At 41.1% G+C, this 21,659-nt stretch overlaps 1 protein-coding gene across 2 annotated transcripts; it reads right to left on the bottom strand.

The window, feature by feature from the left end:
• Positions 1 to 4,092: 4,092 nt before the first annotated feature.
• On the bottom strand, positions 4,093 to 14,144 carry cnga1a (cyclic nucleotide gated channel subunit alpha 1a). 2 transcript variants are annotated; one of them, XM_065024695.1, is made up of 11 exons: positions 13,911 to 14,144; positions 13,490 to 13,606; positions 12,122 to 12,184; positions 11,012 to 11,065; positions 10,769 to 10,909; positions 10,512 to 10,616; positions 6,655 to 6,761; positions 6,106 to 6,410; positions 5,615 to 5,920; positions 4,810 to 5,421; positions 4,093 to 4,632 (listed from the first exon to the last, which is right to left on the bottom strand). In XM_065024695.1, the coding sequence occupies exons 2-11, from the start codon at positions 13,585 to 13,587 to the stop codon at positions 4,324 to 4,326; spliced, it is 2,100 nt and encodes a 699-aa protein (XP_064880767.1). In that variant the 5' UTR covers positions 13,588 to 13,606; positions 13,911 to 14,144; the 3' UTR covers positions 4,093 to 4,323. The 2 variants fall into 2 exon arrangements, with proteins under 2 accessions (XP_064880767.1, XP_064880768.1); XM_065024696.1 differs by having other exon boundaries at positions 13,917 to 14,144.
• Between the last annotated feature and the right edge of the window lie 7,515 nt (positions 14,145 to 21,659).

Here is a 21,659-nt window from a genome sequence, read left to right as displayed (position 1 = left end):
CTGGGTTGACCCCCTGGCAGTGCAGCAGAGGTGCGATACCATCACTGATAAATTGTGTTTTTACCACAGTGGTGGTAGGAGATGTAATCACTCTTTCTTGCTGTTTTCTTTCATAGTCTTTGTCCTGAAGTTACCTACAAATGTCTGTAACAAACTCAGTTTTGATAATGTATTTTCCAACACTTGTCTAATGACAAAAGCAATGTACACATCTGCACAAATCTGCACAGATAACATATACCCACACTGAAATCAAACACGCACACACATATTTGGCCTACACCAAGGCTAGAATAAACAATCAAATGTTTCCTTGAACAGGAAAGAATGCAGCCAGGGTGTCACCATGTAAAGCAATGTACTTGTACATGTTTTTTTGCTGGGGAAAATGGTTTTAAACATTCATGTGAAGTGCAAAATAATATACACGTACAGACACACACACACGCACACACCAGTTTTTCTCTTTCTTCAATACTATGTCAACTTTAACAAGACAATTATTTGAACCAAAAGGCTTTCTCTGGTTTCTATGAATAATGACAAGGCAATTGAGGAAGAATATAGATTAATTAATGAGATTCATACTGGGGCATCCCACGAGATGTGAGACAGGACCTAATGCCCTGTGTTACGTCTGTCATCATGGGTAATTGTTTAACTCCTCTCTTCTCTCCCACCTATCAGTTCTTGCCTCTAAACACGTTAAAGTTCATGGCCAAATACAGCACGGCAGTAAAAGGATGTGGAGCTGAGGATAGTTACACTAACAATGGAAGCATTACCATAAGGTAGAGGTCATTATACTACGTGATTTACAGTCAAATGTGAGGCTATTCGAGCAGCATATACAGTGCCTTCGGAAAGTATTCAGACCCCTTGACTTTTTCCACATTTTGTTGTTACAGCCTTATTCTAAAATGGATTAAATAAAATAAAATCCTCAGCCATCTACACAAAATAACCCACAATTACAAAGTGAAAACAGTATTTTTTTTAAATGTTACCAAATGTATTAAAAATAATTAACAGAAATACATTCCTTTCATAAGTATTCAGACCCTTTGCTTTGAGACTCGAAATTCAACGCATCCTGTTTCCATTGATCATCCTTTAGATGTTTCTACAACTTGATTGGAGTCCACCTGTGGTCAATTAAATTGATTGGACATGATTTGGAAAAGCACACACCTGTCTATATAAGGTCCCACAGTTGACAGTACATGTCAGAGCAAAATCCAAGCCATGAGGTCAAAGGAATTGTATGTAGAGCTCCAAGAAAGGATTGTGTCGAGGCACAGATCTGGGGAAGGGTAACAAAACATTTCTGCAGCATTGATGGTCCCCAAGAACACAGTGGCCTCCATCATTAAATGGAAAAAGTTTGGAACCACCAAGGCTCTTCCTAGAGCTGTCTGCTCAGCCAAACTGAGCAATTGGGGGAGAAGGGCCTTAATCAGGCAGGTGACCAAGAACCCGATGGTCACTCTGACAGAGCTCTAGAGTTCCTTTGTGGAGATGGGAGAAACTTCCAGTTGGGCAACCATCTCTGCAGCACTCACCAATCAGGCCTTTATAGTAGAATGGCCAGGTGGAAGCAACTCCTCCTAAAAGGCACATGACATCCTGCCAAAAGGCACCTAAAGGACTCACAGACCATGAGAAACAAGATTCTCTGGTGTGATGAAACCAAGACTGAACTCTTTGGCCTGAATGCCAATCGTCACGTCTGGAGGAAACCTGGCACTATCCCCACCCACGGTGAGCCATGGTGGTGGCAGCACCATGCTGTGGGGATGTTTTCAGTGGCAGGGACTAGAAGACTAGTCAGGGTCGAGGCAAAGATGAACGGAGCAACGTACAGTGAGATCCTTTATGAAAACCTGCTCCAGAGCGCTCAGGACAATGACCCTGAGAACACAGCCAAGACAAGGCAGGAGTGGCTTCGGTTCAAGCTTGTTGCATCATACCCAAGAAGACTTGATTCTGTAATTGCTGCCAAAGGTGCATCAACAAAGTACTGAGTAAAGGGTCTGAATACTTATGTAAATGTGATATTTCCATTTTTGTAATACATTTGCAAAAATTTGGAAAAAACATCTTTTTGCTGTGTCATTGTGGAGTATTGTGTGTAGATTGATGAGGGAAATAGCGATTGAATCAATTTTAGAATACAGCTGTAACGTTACAACATTTAGAAGAAGTCAAGGGGTCTGAATACTTTCCAAAGGCACTGTATATTATATTCAATAACATCATCCCAGTTCACAATTATAAAAGGAAACCATTGGGAGGGGTTGAGATTAAAATCAGATTGAAAATGTGAGTTGAGGAGTTATAGGAGGTCGTTCGATCTAACACGCACACACAATAAGAATTGACTGGAAAACGCTTCAATATTAGCAAAATGATCAACTTAATTCTTATCAAAACATCATTAGACATGTAAATAATGTCATCTAAAATAAAAATGTACCAAAATACACAGATATTTTCGAAAAATTCTGTCAAGTGAATTCGGTCATATTAAATATAGATTTTTCCTTTATATAATGTGCATCTTTTTTCCAAAGTAGAATCCACATAAGTACTATAAAGAAGATTTACCATAATTTCATTGTTGTATCATTTAGTTTTTAGAATTTTGTTTTTAAAAACACATTTTGTTATATTTACATTGGGGCAAAAAAGTATTTAGTCAGCCACCAATTGTGCAAGTTCTCCCACTTAAAAAGATGAGAGAGGCCTGTAATTTTCATCATAGGTACACTTCAACTATGACAGACAAAATGAGAACAAAAAATCCAGAAAATCACATTGTAGGATTTTTTATGGATTTATTTGCAAATTATGGTGGAAAATAAGTATTTAATCAATAACAAAAGTTTATCTCAATACTTTGTTATATACCCTTTGTTGGCAATGACAGAGGTCAAACGGTGGAAAATAAGTATTTGGTCACCTACAAACAAGCAAGATTTCTGGCTCTCACAGACCTGTAACTTCTTATTTAAGATGAATACACACCAATACAGCACAGTTCAGCACAGTTCACAGTTCTACCAAGTATTTATGCCATTGACAGACATTTATGAGCTGTTTTTACTGCAACTAAGCAAATATCTAAGGCAATTTAGATTTTTTTATGCGATCATACTTAGTTATAACCAAAGGTGAGTACATAACATGCTCCATCTTTGCAGGTGATCTGTCTATCAGGTAGAGATCACTCCAACAGACCCCCCCCCCACCCTCTGAGGATATGTAGAACTTAATAATATGTCTCCAAAGAAGCCAGGATTCAAATAAATACGTTTTTAGATTTGCCCAAGAATAACTCGTTTTCCGAGAATACACATCGATACAGGTCTCTGTGTAGATTCAGAGCGCATTCGAGTTCTGTATTGCAGTTCTATCAATTATACAGTATATACCATTAGAAGACTTCGTATACCATTGTCAGTTGTTAATATTCACAAAAATACAATAATCTTGGTTTTGTACACGATATGTGGTATAGAAAAGTACATTCTTAGATGAGTACATGGGGAGCTACATCACTGCAGATGATTTGTCTATCTGTTAAAAATCACTGATACAGGTCTCCCTCCAACCTCTGGTGTTATTGATAACTTGTTATTATATCTATAGATAAACCTAGATTCCAAACAAGGTCCTATCTATCAAATTACGATAGGTGGAATTAGTTGTTTTTGGCTGGGGTCGAAATTACCCCAAAATACTTGCCTTTTTTAAAAGTCCATATTGATACAGAAACACTAACCAATGATATTGATGTATTAAAAAAACATTGATTGACAAAGTCATGAAACATTTGAAGAATTTAATAAACTAACTTTGGGCTATGCTAAAAAATATTGATAGTAGTTTGAGTAGTTTGAGGGTTAACCACAGCACAATAGTCAAGCTTGGGCAGTATTGCTTTCCGACTGGCAGTTTGCCAATTCATATCATATACTTTCTTCATGTGGTCAATTTGTGTGTTACACATGGGGTCCAAACATTTAAAAAATACCCGTGTGAAAGTAATGCATGTAGTTTTATGGCCTCTGGTGCCCTCTAGTAGTTGAATTATCTTAATAAAAATAGTGTAATAAGTCTGTTACATCAGCTTTCAATAATCATAGATTTCCCAAAAGCTGAAAACCCTTCAACCAGAAAAAATTGCCTTTTGTTTTAACCAATATTCAAGCAGACTTCAATTCAAGCAGTTTTTATTTTTCTAATGGTCTATATCCAGTTAGCTCAAATTGTGTTAAGACCACACAAAAAACGTTTTCTTTTTAAAATCTCACAAAAACTCTACTTCTCCTCCTCCTCCTCCTCCTCCTCCTCCTCCTCCTCTTTCTTCTCCTCATCCTTCTTCTCCTCTGCCTCCCCTTCCTTTTTCTCCGCCTCCTCTCCCTTTTTCTCCTCCTCCCCTCCCTCCTTCTCCTCCTCCCCTCCCTCCTTCTCCTCCTCATCTAGGTCCTCCTCTGCTACAACCTCTCCAGTCAGCCTCTCTATCTCAGCGATGCGTTCCCTCGTTGCCCTCTGGCTGGTGCTGTAGTCTCCCAGCAGCTTCTTCAGCTTGGTCTGCATCAACTCCAGGGTGCTGTACATGCGGTTCACCTTAAATAAAAATAATAATAATAAAATGTCACATTTAGAATGCACTTTACATTGTACAACATTTTTAAAGTCATACAGTTTGTGCATTAAAATACTAAAAACAAGAAACAGATAACTGTACAAAAAGGCAGTTATGCAAAGGAAATGTATTTTAAGGCAAGTTTTAAAAGTTCCAACCTTTTCCTCGATTTCTGTGGTTTCGGGGATAATTTTGGAAGGGTCCAGTTCCAGCAGGCCGTCCTTCAGCAGGATCTGACGACCTTTCTCCTCCAGCATGCCCTTGGCTTCCGGGTACTCGGTCAATGACTCCATCAGGTCATCCTTGGACAGGCAGAAGAGATCTGAGTAGCCAATGCTGCGGATGTTGGCCGTCCTCCGGTTCCCTGCCTTAGAACCCTTTATCGCTAGGATACTAATCTCCCCAAAGTAGCTGCCGTCTCCCAGCACGCAGAACTGCTTGACGCCATCGTCAGCCACCACCGCCAGCTTGCCCTCCTTGACAATATACATCTCACGGCCGATGTCACCCTTCTTACAGATGTAGTCGCCAGGGCTGAAGACCTGAGGCTGCAACTTGAGCACCAGCTCAATAAGCAGGCCTGCTTCGCAGTCAGCGAAGATGCGGACCTTCTTGAGAGTATCCAGGTGGACGTTAATGGCGATTTCGGCCCTGAGCTTGTCGGGCAGGTACCGCAGCGTCTCCCTTTCGTCCTGAGCCTTGTCGTTGGTCCACAGGTAGTCGAACCACGTGATGACTCGCAGCTCCAGTTCCTTGTCCACCTTCCACTTCTGTAGAGGTGTTATAGGGAGAAATTGACTCGTATTCATGATATATAAGACCTACCGTTGTGACGCACCACTTGCCCTTCCAACCCCACAATGGGCGTTAACATAATTTCTATAAAGTGTAATAGTGCACTAACATTTGAGTCAACAAATCCTCAGTACTTTGATGGCTCCTTTACGAACCCCACACACGCACCTGCATGTACTGCTTGATGTTGTCGATGCGTGCCTGAAACTCGACCCGCGCTGCGCTGATGTTGGAGATCATGGAGCTGATGTTGCCCACCAGGGTGGCGAAGATAAGCACACCCACAAGGAAGTCCAGCACATGGAAGAAGAACTCTGAGTCCAGCTCCGGTGATGGCGTCTCGCCGATGGTGGTCAGCGTCAGCGTGGACCAGTAGAGGCTGAAGGAGTACTTCCTCCCCAGTTCCCCGAACTCTGGCTCTTCTGGGTCATTCAGGTCCGGGTAGACCCAGGGGTCAGAGCCGAAGCCGATGGACTAGATTAATTGATTAATTGATTACTCAATTTTTGTATAATCAATGTACACCATAAAAGCACAAAGAAATGAAAGCATTAAACAAGTACTATTGGGCATAGGACAAAACAGGTCTAAGAAATGCATATGAAAAGCAGACATCGACATCACAATAAATACATCCAGCAGCTGAGAAACTCAAAGACCTTAGAGAAGGAGTAGTAGAGGCAGGCGTTCCAGTGGATGATGATGATGATGTACATGACCAGGTTGGAGATGCGGAAGAGGTTGGTGTAGTTGGTCTTGGTCTCGGTGCGGGTGAAGAACTCCATCATACGCGTGATTCGGAGGAGCTTGTTGAGGCGGATCTCGGGGTAGTTGATCCCCAGGTAGATGTAAAACACATCGGTGGGCAGCATGGAGATGGCGTCCAGCTTGAACTGGAGGCTGCTGATATAACGCTCCAACAGCAGCTTCTTGTCTTTGACCAGCAGGCCTTGCTCCAGGTAGGCTGAGAAAATATATTGGAAGAAATAATAAAAGTAGCATGCATAATAATAGAACTGCGACATGTGATTTGAAAGAGCGGACATAAAACATTAAATGAAAGGAAATTAAAACACACTCACTCACACACGCACGCACGCACACACACACACACACACACACACACACACACACACACACACACACACACACACACACACACACACACACACACACACACACACACACACACACACACACACACACACCTGTCCTGGTCCTGAAGGCCATGTCAGCCAGGTAGAGGACATCAGAGATGTAATCCAGAATCATCCAGGTGACTAGGTGATTATGCTGCAGCTCCTCAAAGCAGGCCCTGACACACAGGACACAGAGCAGAGAAAACTGTTAGATGCTCAACCATGCTTTAATACAAGCATCTCTTAAACAAAATGTGACAGTCTTTAAAGAAATGCACTCAGTACTTCGAGTGAGAATTTACTTGCAGGTGAGTAGGAAGATAATGTGAAGTTACACAAAAGAAGAATTTACTGGAAAAGCTATTTTTGTCTTACACTTTGTTTATATAAAGTACCAGTCAAAATGTTGGACACATCTACTAAGTCAAGGGTTTTTCTTTATTTTTACTATTTTCTACATTGTAGAATAATAATGAAGACATCAAAACGATGAAATAACACATTTGGAATCATGTAGTAACCAAAACAGTGTTAAACAAATCAAAATATATTTTATATTTGAGATTCTTCAAAGTAGCCACACTTTGCCTTGATGACAGCTTGGCAAACTCTTGGCATTCTCAACCAGCTTCATGAGGTAGTCACCTGGAATGGATTTCAATTAACAGGTGTGCCTTGTTAAAAGTTAATTTGAGGAATTTCTTTCCTTCTTAATTAACGCATTTGAGCATATCAGTTGCGGTGTGACAAGGTAGGGGAGGTATACAGAAGATAACCCTATTTGGTAAAAGACCAAGTCCATATTATTACATTTACATTTAAGTCATTTAGCAGACGCTCTTATCCAGAGCGTACAAAGACCAAGACATCCAGTGGAACAGCCACTTTACAATAGTGCATCTAAATCTTTTAAGGGGGGTGAGAAGGAATTCCAAGGTGTCTCCGGAAGGTGGTGATTGATATTATGGCAAGAACAACTCAAATAATCAAAGGGAAATGACAGTCCATCATTACTTTAAGACATGACAATCAGTCAATGCGGAAAATGTAAAGAACTTTTAAAGTTTCTTCAAGTGCAGTTGCAAAAACCTTCAAGCGCTATGATGAAACTGGCTCTCATGAGGACCGCCACAGAGTTACCTCTGCTGCAGAGGATAAGTTCATTAGAGTTAAATGCACATCAGATTGCAGACCAAATAAATGCTTCACAGTGTTCAAGTAACAGACACATCTCAACATCAACTGTTCAGAGACTGTGTGAATCAGGCCTTCATGGTCGAATTGCTGCAAAAAACACTACTACTAAAGGACACCAAAAAGAAGAAGAAACTTGCTTGGGCCAAGAAACATGAGTAATGGAAATTAGACCTGTGTAAATCTGTCCTTTGGTCCAAATTTGAGTTTTTTGGTTCCAAACACTGTGTCTTTGTGAGACGCAGAGTAGGTGATCTCTGCATGTGTGGCTCCTACCATGAAGCATGGAGGAGGATGTCTGATGGTGTGGGGGTGATTTGCTGGTGACACTGTCAGTGATTTATTTACAACTCAAGTCACACTTGACCAGCATGGTTACCACAGCATTCTTCAGCGATACGCCATCCCATCTGGTTTGCATCATTTGTTTTTCAACAGGACAATGACCCAACACACCTCTAGGCTGTGTAAGGGCTGTTTGACACTTACACAGAGAATGTGCGGTCCTCCACGGACACTTTGACCCATACTGGAGAAATGAGAAACTGCGACTCCGATGGCAGGAGGATGAAACTCGAGAAACGCTTTTAATTTGATACCATTGTGTAAAATAAATTGAAATGTTACCTCTCACGTATTATGTATGAAGAGTTCCCTGGAGTGCACAAAAAAAACACGATTTAGGATAATACATACAAACCGAGATATGTTTTTGAAAAATAACCCCTAATATGTTGTACAGTTTAATTGGGATTCATATTTAATTGGATATGTAATTATTTACCAATACTTGCATGTTATGAAATACATTCTAATAAATAATAAGGTGAATAGTAGCACAAATTACGTTTAAATTGATGACGGTGCAGATAGGAGTGCACAGTTTCATACATTGTTTTCACATGTTTGTTGCGCAGAACTGTCAATGTGATAATGGCCCTGTCATTGTCAGTTACAATCAGGGTAATTACCACACCTGAATGTGTTACGTAATTTTGTAGCTTTGACAATCAAATGGGTGGGTATTTAAAAGGCATGCAATTACAATGTGTAATGACACATAATGGCTGCTTTGGCACTGTTGGAAGATTTGGCAAATGGAAGAATTCTGAGAACGAATTTCCAGAGACCAAGATTTACTGGCCGATGATGATGAGTGGCTTATGAGCCATTTCCGATTACCAAGCGCTGTTCTCTTGGATTTCTGTGCTGTAGTGGGCCCAGTTCTACAGAGAAGGACCCGCAGAAACCAAACCACGCCTGTCCCACTTCAACTCCTTGGCAACCTCATTAATAGCGTTGATGGTGTCTCTTTGCCTTTGCAGGACTGCATCTGTGAGGACATGGCCTCTGGAGGGTTGTGACGCACGAGGTGCATTGGAGACACCGAGCCTGGGGGCACTCAGCTCCTGCTCAGCTGCAGCACCACCAACCCCACTGGAACACACAGTGACTCATTTTTTTTTGAAAATGTCACAATTGTTTGTGTAAATAAATGTTTAAACACCAACTTCAATGCATTTGGTTTACTCTATTCAAATAAAAAAAATACTAATTACATACCCGGCTCATCCGGTGCATCTTGCCATGTCCCCCTCCACCTCCGTCACTACTCCACTCAGGAGGGATTCCCCTATAATAACCGGCAAGTCGCTCATTAAGGGGTTGAGCTCCGGTGTCCCCTTTCCCCCACCTGTGGCACAAACACTTTGTCTGTGTAAGGCCTTTTGGCCTCCACTTTTATGTCGGACCACTTCTTATTTCTGAGAGGGTCTGACCTTCTGAGCGAGCAACGTTCATAGCGCCCGCCACATGCTACCACTCTAACGCAGTTTTGGCATTTGTAATGGCCACACCAAACAATGTATTTTTTCTTCACAATCAACTTCCCCCTACAAGAACTTCCATTTCACACTGGGTGAAATATATATTTTGTTGCCTTTCTGTCGGGATTTGCCGTCATTGTCGTCATGCAGTCAGTATGGAAGAATATTAATTAGGGGTGTTTCACTGACTATTTATAGGCAACTATGGGCGTTAAAAGGGTGGGACAAGACGCTCGCCCACGTGCGCCAAATTTCGAGTTGATTGTGATTTATAAAGGGAAACCGTGCGTGTGCACTGTCCCACGTGCGTGTGCACTATATTTTTGTGCATAGGCACTTTCTGTGTTTGGTCCATACGCCATCTTTTGACGTGAAACCTACGCATAGTTTTATAAATGAGGCCCCTGGCCTCCACAATCACCAGACCTCAAGCCAATTGAGATGGTTTGGAATGATTTGGATCGCAGAGTGATACAAAAGCAGCCAACAAGTGCTCAGCATATGTGGGAACTCCTTCAAGACTGTTGGAAAAGCATTCCATGAGAAGCTGGTTGAGAGAATGCCAAGAGTGTGCAAAGCTGTCATCAACTACTACTTTGAAGAATCTCAAATATAAAATATATTTCAATTTGTTTAACACTTTTTTGGTTACTACATGATTTCATATGTGTTATTTCATGGTGTTGATGTCTTCATTATTATTCTAAAATGTAGAACATAGTAAAAATAAAGAAAAACCCTTGAATGAGTAGGTGTGTCCAAACATTTGACTGGTACTGTATAAAAGGGGAAACTTTGTAAAAAAATAAAAATAATAACTTGTTTTATAGCCTCAGAATCCATTCAACGCCACTAACTAACCATATATTTTAAACAAACTACATATTTTAAACAGTAGATTTTTACCTGGCTATTATCATGGTCCAATTGTACATGACTGGTATTGTGATAATGAACAGCCAGTTGTAGTACAGACTGCCAGCTGGATTAATGAAAAACCCTTCTTTGGGCCTGCAAGGAAAGGAAGATGGAGAATGTAATACTTAATACATTATACTTAATAATAATAATGTACTTCATATTTAATTTAAACATAGTCATATACAGATATCAATGCTGATATCAGTATATCGCTTCGGGTGAGATATTGCTATCATACACACCCCTCCTTTTTCTCTTTCTCCTTTTTCTCCTTTTCCTCTTTTTCCTTTTTTTCTTTCTCCTCCTTTTCTTTCTCCTCCTTTTCTTTCTCCTCCTTTTCTTTCTCCTCCTGCTCTTTCTGCTTCATCTTTTCTTTCTTTTTCCTGAGAAAACAAATACAAGTTTTTGAAGCTTTTCTGCATGTCACCTCTCTTCTATCTAACTATGCAGCATTCATGGAAAAGAGGGACAAAATAGGTGTTTACTCTTTTTTCTCTTTCTTTTCTTTCTTCTCCTTTTTCTTCTTTTTCTTCTCCTCCCTGGGGTAAAAGGACACATCTTATGACACACACACAGACACAGACACACACACACACACTGAGAGTTGCCATGGCAGCCGTAATGGCTAGCAGACTGCGCTGCTGTCTCTGTAAATAATTTCTGATACATTGTAACAGGCAGGAGATCCAAAAGGGTGGGCTTATTTCAGGCAAAGTGAGGGCTGCCCTTGGGGTCACATGCTGTGGGGCCAATGTGGAGCCGATAAGAAAAGGTGCATATGTCCAATGTGGGTAGCCTATGCGGAGACAATATTTTCACCCACATTGGTCCCACATCGTGCCATTGTGGACATTTGCTAGGTAGCTACTAGCTAGCAAACTGACTAAGTAGCAGTGTTGTATTTTTAAATGCCGTGGCTTGAGGTTGAGGAGAAGTCCGAAGCGGACGGACAATTGAGATGGCTTGCGGTGATGGCAGAGGCTTGAGGACTCTAATAGCCTACTTTGCACTACTGATAACGGGTGAGCTTTCTGGCCCCAGCGACATCACCCAGGTGGGTGCTACTTTTTGGTAGTGCAGGAGTAGCTGTCAAAGTCAAGTGGCTACGCTACGGGGTGCGCTGCTTAATGACTCTGAACCTATCTGATCCTGTCCCACGACCCCCCTGGCTGTGACCGCCATGCTTCACCCCTGTGACCGTGATGCTGCCTCCCACCACTCAGGAGGACATCCTGACTTCGGGGCGTAAGCCTAGTGGTTAGAACGTTGGACTATTAACCAAAAGGTTGCAAGTTCAAATCCCAGAGCTGACAAGGTAAAAATCTATCTTTCTGACCCTGAACAAGGCAGTTAACCCACTGTTCATAGGCTGTCATTGTAAATAAGAATTGGTTCTTTACTGACTTGCCTAGTTAAATAAAGGTAAAATAACAAATAAAGTTTTAGCTGTTTTTGCTTACTTGTATGTGCTGTGTATGAATTTAGCTTTTAGTTGCCATTTATGGCCAACATGTAATGAAATAAAAATACTACTACCACCACTACACACACACACAACACACAAACACACACACAGTATATGTGGATGGACTCACTCCTCATTGTTGTTACTGTTGTTCACATTGAACAGACGCCCTGGGCCAGGAGAGGTTTCATCTCTGGAAACAACAAACAATATTTCAAATACAGCCAATAATAACACGGCGACATCAATAAAGTTCCGTAGCAAACTACAATTGGACCAACAGGTCCAGTTATACAGAAGTTGGAAGTTTACATCCACTTAGGTTGGAGTCATTGAAACTCGTTTTTCAAACACTCCACAAATGTCTTGTTAACAAACTATAGTTTTGGCAAGTCGGTTAGGACATCTACTTTGTGCATGGCACAAGTCATTTTTCCAACAATTGTTTACAGACAGATAATTTCACTTATAATTCACTGTATCACAATTCCAGTGGGTCAGAAATGTACAGGTTCAGAAGTATCTAAATCCACAGTAAAACAAGTCCTATATCAACATAACCTGAGAGGCCGCTCAGCAAAGAAGAAGCCACTGCTCCAAAACCTCCATAAAAAAACCAGACTACGGTTTGCAACTGCACATGGGGACAAAGATTGTACTTTTTGGAGAAATGTCCTCTGGTCTGATGAAACAAAAATATAACTGTTTGGCCATAATGACCATCGTTGTGTTTGGAGGAAAAAGGTGGAGGCTGGCAAGCCGAAGAACACCATCCCAACCGTGAAGCACGGGGTGGCAGCATCATGTTGTGGTGGTGCTTTGCTGCAAGAGGGACTGGTGCACTTCACAAAATAGATGGCATCATGAGGACGGAAAATTATGTGGATATATTGAAGCAACGTCTCAAGACATCAGTCAGGAAGTTAAAGCTTGGTCGCAAATGGGTCTTCCAAATGGAAAATGACCCCAAGCATACTTCCAAAGTTGTGGCAAAATGGCTTAAGGACAACAAAGTCAATGTATTGGAGTGGCCATCACAAAGCCCTGACCTCAATCCCATAAAAAAATTTGTGGGCAGATCTGAAAAAGCGTGTGCGAGCAAGGAGGCCTTCAAACCTGACTCAGTTACACCAGCTCTGTCAGGAGGAATGGGCCAACATTCACCCAATTTATTGTGGGAAGCTTGTGGATGTCTACCCAAAACGTTTGACCCAAGTTAAACAATTTAAAGGAAATGCTACGAAATACTAATTGAGTGTATCCAAACTTCTGACCCACTGGGAATTTGTTGAAATAAATACAAGCTGAAATAAATCATTCTCTTTACTATTATTCTGACATTTCACATTCTTAAAATAAGGTGGTGATCTTAATTAACTGACCCAAGACAGGGAATTTTTTACGAGGATTAAATGTCAGGAATTGTGAAAAACTGAGATTAAATGTATTTGGCTAAGGTGTATGTAAACTTCCGACTTCAACTGTATGTGTTGTTTACATTTCATCCTCACTGTCCTCCTCTGTGTCTGTGGCCATGTTTGGAGAAATGCGAGGCGCAACCGCCAGGAACGGACGAGTGCTTGATGTGCTGATCATGGCAGCCAATCTGGGTAGCCTGTCAAACACAAAGCAAATCGAGACATATTGTCCTTATGCCAAAAACACAAATGTTCTTGCATTGTGAAACTGCATGTTTAGATATAATGAATGTATTCAATACAACAGGGTTTACATAATGACAACAAAGTAGATTAAAAAATATATTTTGTGAATTACAGAGGCATACTCGACATCCGTATATTACTGCTAATGTTGTTATGGTTTTATCTTGACAGCAGACAGAAAAAAATATCACAATTACAAGGACCACAACTTTGTTTACTGAATAAAATGCTACATTCAGTTTCATGTAGCCTTACCTTTACCTCTAGTCAGCATAGTGCACTGTCCATAGTCATCACAGACCTCAAGATAAGCAGTCCTAGAGTTCCCACTCCACACTGACACTTAATCCAAGTGTAATGTAAATATAGATGAACAGACTTTCAAGTTATATATCACACCGATATACAGCTAATTTGATGAATGGATACAAAATAAGCATGGGTGCAGTAGTGGTGTCATTGAGTCCTCCTGACTGACCCTGAGTGGGATTTGAGGATTATGGTGCTGGATGAAAGTGGCTGTGGTGGCAAAGTCTCAGGGCGGTCACCCTCCTCCACTCCCTTTCTATGTTTAGGGCCCTTTGCGGCACCACTCCAGAATGAATGCATTTCATTTGACAATAAATAGTCAAATACATCAAGTTGCCTCATCCATCCAACAATACACAAAACAGAGAAATTGATCTTCCCTTTCACAGCTTCTCACGCTGTCATAACAAAACATCAAGTGGGGGTGTGACGCTTTGAAACTCTGGGATTGCTGCTGATACACAAGGGCCATCTCAATAGTCTAAAGTGGCGTCCTATCCCCGCCCTATTTCCTTTGTCTGAAAACACAGAGGGTAAATCTGTCGGATACCGTTGAAGAGCCTGTGCGTTTCACTCTCACAGTTCATTTTAGGGCAGATGAAGGAAAGGAGTTAAGAGGAGGACACAAAAGTATTGAGATTAAACCACATGCTTTACAAATGATATAAACCAGACAGTTGGGTTGCTTTTGCATGCCTGCTACTATACCACACCTGTGTGTTGGTTAGCTCACCTTGAGTCCCTGAACAGTGGGGAACAGACAGTGGAGTAGGATTTAGTCTCAGGAGGGGCCGGCTTTAACCCTCTCTCCTGCTCTGCCAGCACTTTCTATTCTATCCCCCTGATCCTATTAAAACAAGCCAGCTGGGTAGAAGTTGCCTTCAACCACAGATCTAGGATCAGATGACTCGTCCTTAAATTCTAACATACACTGAGTGTACAAAACATTAGGAACACCTTCATAATATTACATTTCACCCCCTTTTGCCCCCAGAACAGCCTCAATTAGTCGGTGCATGGACTACAAGATTGTTACAGGGATGCTGTACAGGGATGCTCTATAGGGATGCTGGCCCATGTTGACTCAATGCTTCCCACAGTTGTGTCAAGTTGGCTATGTGTCCTTTGGGCGGTGGACCATTCTTGATACACAGGAAAATGTGGAGTGTGGAAAGACCCAGCAGTGTTGCAGTTCTTGACACAATCAAACCGGTGCGCCTGGCACCCACTAGCATACACAGTTCAAATGTTGTCTTGCCCATTCACCCTCTGAATGGCACACATACACAATCCATGTCTCAATTTTCTCAAGGCTTGAAAATCCTTCTTTAACCTGTCTCCTCTACACTGATTGAAGTGGATTTAAAAGGTGACAACCACCCCCTCACATATATTTCACCTGGATTCACCTGGTCAGTCAATGTAATGGAAAGAGCGAGTGTTCCTAATTTTTGTACACAAATTATAAGGGGTTGAAAATACATATAATCCTGGGTCAGTTTTTATGGGCATCCTCTGAGTACCTGTGGATGTGTACTAATCATCCACTGTGGCCCTAGGGCTCCTCTCGATGGTCGTATTGGAGATTGATTTCCCTGTTTATTGACAGCAGGGTATTACAAAGGGCCGGGATTAAATACGATTAACAGTAAATCCACGTTAAATAGATCATGATTTGTAAATGCCATATTGTATTTATTTGTTTAGGTACTTTTCCCAATTAGCTGAAATCATTATTTTTCAAAGCCATTTTACATTTCAACTGTCGCTCTAGCTGTTTGCTTCAAACAGATTCACAAATCATGGGACTTTGTCTCTCTATGCAGACCTAGTCTTCCTCCCAACCCGCCCAGACCAAAAGTTAGGACACACCTAATCATTGAAGGGTTTTTCTTTATTTTTACTATTTTCTACATTGTAGAATAATAGTGAAGATCTCAAAACTATTAATTAACACATATGGAATCATGTAGTAACCAAAAAAGTGTTAAACAAATTGAAATATATTTTATATTTGAGATTCTTCAAAGTAGCCACAGCTTTGCACACTCTTGGCATTCTCTCAATCAGCTTCACCTGGAATGCTTTTCCAACAGTCTTGAAGGAGTTCCCACATACGCATAGCACTTGTTGGCTGCTTTTCCTTCACTCTGTGGTCCAACACATCCCAAACCATCTCAATTGCGTTGAGGTCGGGTGATTGTGGAGGCCAGCACTGATGCAGCACTCCATCACTCTCCTTCTTGGTCAAATAACCCTTACATAGCCTAGAGGTGTGTTGGGTCATTGTCCTGTTGAAAAACAAATGATAGTCCCACTAAGTGCAAACCAGATGGGATGGCGTATTTCTGCAGGATGCTGTGGTAGCCATGCTGGTTAAGTGTGCCTTGAATTCTAAATAAATCACTGACAGTGTCACCAGCAAAGCACCCCCTCACCATCACACCTCTTTCTCCATGCTTCACGGTGGGAACTACACATGCAGAGATCATTCGTTCACTTACTCTGCGTCTCACAAAGACCCAGTGGTTGGAACCAAAAATCTCAAATTTGCACTCCTCAGACCATACAGATTTCCACCAGTCCATTACTCGTATGGAGTCTTTTATCTCCCTCTCTAACTTTAATCATCAACTGTCAGAGCAGCTTACCTGTACCTGTTCACAGCCAATCTGGAAATAGCACACCCAACTACCTCATCCCCATATTGTTATTTATCCTCTTGCTCTTTTGCATCCCAGTATCTACTTGCACATCATCATCTGCACATCTATCTATCTATTAACACTCCAGTGTCTTATACATTTGCACACACTGTACATAGATTTTTCTATTGTGTTATTGACTGTACGTTTGTTTATGTGTGACTCTGTGTTGTTTTTGTCACACTGCTTGGCCAGTTGTAAATGAGAACATGTTCTCAACTGGCCTACCTGGTTAAATAAAGGTGAAATAAAAATGAAATCAAATATAAATAAAATAAAAAATTGAATTAAAGTAATGATGGACTGTCATTTCTCTTTGCTTATTTGAGCTGTTCTTGCCAGGAAGGAGCTGGTACGATGTACATTACTGTCGGTTTTAGATTTGAGTGATGTTATATATATGCAGGCCTCAGCCACTACCCTGAGAGCACTTGATTCAGTGTATCATGCAGCCCTCAGGTTCATTACAAATCAGAAACGTCTAACACATCATTGTGATCTCTACAGCGCTGTTGGCTGGTCGTCATTGACCTTGCGTAGGCTTAAACACTGGTATACACTGATTTACAAGGCCATATTGGGTAAAATTATATATCTGTTATTTTTTTAGCCAGGTCCGTAAATAAATATTAATTACGGTCCCATTCTGATTTGCTTCTAACAGCACCAAAAATTAGAACAGGTCATGGTAGAAATAGTTTTAGTTACTTCGCACCGTGGTCCTGGAATTCTCTCCTGAACATTTTAAAATGTGATGATCTAGTTTCGTTGGTGGAGTTTCAACACTTGATCGATGTTTATATCATAGAAGAGTGTAATTGTTTTTAGGCCAGCTGTTTTTAGTCAAGATGTTTGTCTTTTTAATGTAATATGTAATTGTTGTACTGTATGTGTGTTTATAGTTTTGTTTAATGTTGTGTTGGTGTATGTAAGTTGTTTTGTCTGAAACGTTGTTCCCCCTGCTGCTATTGGACAAGGTTTCTCTTGGAAAAGAGATATTATCTCAATGAGAAGAAACCTGTATAAATAAAGGTAAAATAAAAATAATATGGACTTGGTCTTTTACCAAATAGGGCTATCTTCTGTATACCACCCCTACCTTGTCACATCTCAACTGGTATGCTCAAACGCATTAAGAAGGAAAGAAATTCCACAAATGAACTTTTATCAATGCATACCTGTTAATTGAAATGCATTCCAGGTGACTACCTACCTTGTCACAACACAACTGATTGGCTCAAACACATTAAGAAGGAAAGAAATTCCACAAATGTAACCGACCGGCTCAAATCAGTCTTATGTAGCAACATTTGGAAATGGTGATTTTTACATTGGATAAAAGTAGAGACTAACATTAGTTACAAAATGGCATATCATACACTGCATTATTTGAGGAACAATGGGAAAGTAGTTCTGCTTTGAAAGTTGATCAACTTGTTAACTCACTTATGAGAAAATGGCCTTTGAATGTTTTGGTACGTACTGGAGAGCTCTCCTTTGTCTACACCCATTCAGCGTTGTTCACACCCTCTTAAAAGCTAGCCCCACCCATCTCTTTAAGGATTCACATGAGGTCATGTGCTAAAACAGTGGGTAGTGTAGCAAAGATTAAGACTAAAAGTGGTAAAAGTAGTAGCCTACAACAAGGACAAATTCCAGGGAAACAGAAAGTGTCCAGATACATTTTTTAAATAAATATTAGATGACGCTTACCCAGACACACTTGTCTAAATTGATCGGTCATGTGAAAGAAATGCTAAAAACCTTAGCCACATCTAGCCAAGTGGATGGGTCTCTACAGAATGTGTAATTGGTACAGCCCAATGGTTACTTGCATAGTAGCAATATCAGGAATAGATAGTGTCAATATAAATAAAATAATATACAGTATGTACAATAACAATATCAATAACAATAGCAGTGGTAGATGAGGAAGTTATATGCATACAATCAGGGATAAAGTGACTGAGCAGCAGGATACATTTTTTTTAGCAGCAACATGTGTTAGAGAGTCATTTGAATAGAGGCACTGCAGATAGTGCTGACTGGTCCGTCCAAGCCATGCATGAACAAGGGAACCTATATTTGGAGAGCCTGTTTCTGTCCTCCCCTTGACTTTGGTGCAGGGCATGTGATGTCCATAGCCTCTACGTCGCAAAACTCCCTGATCTTCTCTAAAACATACGTTTGTCTAGCTGTGTCCAGTCCAGGTGGTGCTTCTACAGGCAGACCATCTATGGGAGGAATGATGTCAGCGCTGCGCAGCAGCTGAAACCTGGTCCCGACTGAGTACGAACACTCCTTGGCGACAAAAACACCAGGCTCCAGAGCATCGAAGCTGTAAAACAGGAAATAACAAAAAATTGAGAAGACATTACAACCTTGCACTACATCAATTCACCTCCCAAGTTTAGATAAGAAGGATGACCTCATACAATGCAATTAAAATGATATTTACCTTATGTGCTGGTACTGCTTGAACTGTGGCACAGGCCTGAAGTACGGAGTCAGGTGTTGTTGACAGCCGTAGCTTTCCACCAGCACCGTACCATCTTCCAGTCCAACAAGCTGTGGGATGGTGACCCCTGTCACAGTGCTGTCTTTCACAACACCAGAAATCTCAGACAAAGTGTTCACTCTGGTCTTTCTGATGCGCTGCTTGATGAGGCTGAAGCACCAGTCGGGGGTGTGGCCTGTGATCAGGAAGTGAAGGTCCAGATTGTAGTGGAGCACGTGCATGGTCCGCCAGGCACAATATCAGAGCACAAACTTGTTCTTGTTTTAGCCACTGCAGTTGCGAGAGTTAAAAAATAGATGGAACCTGGCTGCATAGGGTCAGAACGATAGTGCACCTGCAAACAACAAAATAACATTAAGTTAATGGAAAGAAAATATAACGTGAAAGGTAATATCCTTTTTTTATGCATCATTATCAAGTAAGTTTCACTTACCTACAAATGTGTAGAGCAACAGCACTGCATACAGAAACATCATCTTGGAAACTGGAAGTTAATAACACTACCAGCTACACGTATCTCTGGAAAATACAAAATTATGTGAGATCAATAAAAGTAGAGCCAATCATGTTGGAGGTCAATTAAATAATCAAAACATGTTGTTTATGCTTTACATACCAAGTGTTGTCATCGATTCCTTGTAGAGACGCCACAATGCTGCTTTGTCACATGGGATGGCAGCAGCTTTCCACCAAAGGGTTTGTGTCCTGGGTGGCGTCCTGGTAACACTATTGCATTATTGTCTACGTAGTTGTTGATGAAATTCACAGCTCGCTGCAAGGCCTCATGCTTCAGGTGTAACCTGTACTTGCTTGGACCAGCTCTCTTTTTGATGGGAGGCATTAGACCATTCTCAATGTATGACTGGAGGAGAGTCAGGCGTGTTCTACTGATGCTGAAAGACAAATTCCAGATACAAATATTTTGGCATTATTATACAATAGATAGCCGTAATCACTGTCAGACACACCTGGCTAACTCGATGGGTCATGTAATCATCTGGCGAAGTGGAGTCTGTTGTTAGACATGCTAGCTAAACAACTAACCATAATCCTAATCCATAGAGTACTAGCAATACAAACCGATTGTCATAGCTAGCTAAAGTTAAGCAAATAGGTTCAATGTTAGCTAGTTAGCTAGCTAATATCTGTAACTGTAGCTAGACTCTTACCCATAAACATGGATGAATGCTTCACGGCAGACTGCAACCCCTTTCATTATATAAGATGTCCTGTGACATTTCCGTTTTGTATGTACAGCTTGCTTGGCCCATTGTTGTGTCAAGTCACTCTGGTTGACACTGACCGGGTGCAATGCCATAAGAATCATCTTAAACTTTAGCCCCCACCCAAACTCTGACCATTTTACTCGTCCTAGCAGAGCTGGTTAGGCTGTTTTCATGTTATCCAGAGCGTTGGTGACTGTAACTGTGCTCCTGGCAACAATTTCATTATGCTTTCTTGCTGAATGTTTACTGACACCGGTCATATTCAACTGGTGTTGAGCGTTTGTAAATTCATCAGTTATCCTGGGCTCTGGTACACTCAGACGAGAGTGCTCTGAAACAGTTGTTGCAGTGACGTTCTATTGAAATGGATACTTGCACACTGGAGTCTTTTGAAACGTTTGAATTCTGATACATAAAAAAAGCAGCGTTAGACAGGATTACTCTACACATACTGACCAGCTCAATTAGACAGAAACGTGCTATATGGCAGGACAATCGCCTTCGCCCAATCTCGCTGCTTTCTCTTCCTTAACTCCGTCTAGTCCAGAAGTTCTGTGCGTCCATGAATCCATGTCCACCGAATCTGTTAACTTTTCATCTGAACTATCTGTTGCGATCAGGAGAGCGGGCCATCAGTTATTGCTTACAGTTATTACTGCAGAGCGTGGCTTAAAGTGCACGCTTCAAACCTATTGTGTAATGTAAATGGTCAATGATCACGGCCCTACAGATCATCACAGGCCAATCATGCCATCGATATATGGTTAATATGTAATACAGTTACATGTACAGTCGTGGCCAAAAGTTTTGAGATGACACAAATATTAATTTCCACAACGTTTGCTGCTTCAGTGTCTTTAGATATTTTTTTGTCAGATGTTACTATGGAATACTGAAGTATAATTACAAGCATTTCATAAGTGTCAAAGGCTTTTATTGACAATTACATGAAGTTGATGCAAGAGTCAATATTTGCAGTGTTGACCCTTCTTTTTCAAGACCTCTGCAATCCGCCATGGCATGCTGTCAAGTAACTTCTGGGCCACATCCTGACTGATGGCAGCCCATTCTTGCATAATCAATGCTTGGAGTTTGCCAGAATTTGTGGGTTTTTGTTTGTCCACCCACCTCTTGAGGATTGACCACAAGTTCTCAATGGGATTAAGGTCTGGGGAGTTTCCTGGCCATGGACCCAAAATATTGATTGACTTATGGCAAAGTGCTCCATCATGCTGGAAAGGCATTG

The sequence above is a fragment of the Oncorhynchus nerka genome, linkage group LG11 (assembly GCF_034236695.1).
Source record: "Oncorhynchus nerka isolate Pitt River linkage group LG11, Oner_Uvic_2.0, whole genome shotgun sequence".
NCBI classification, from domain to species: domain Eukaryota; kingdom Metazoa; phylum Chordata; class Actinopteri; order Salmoniformes; family Salmonidae; genus Oncorhynchus; species Oncorhynchus nerka.
The sequence above is the reverse complement of the archived record's forward strand: the minus strand, read 5'-3'. Positions and strand labels throughout refer to the sequence as shown.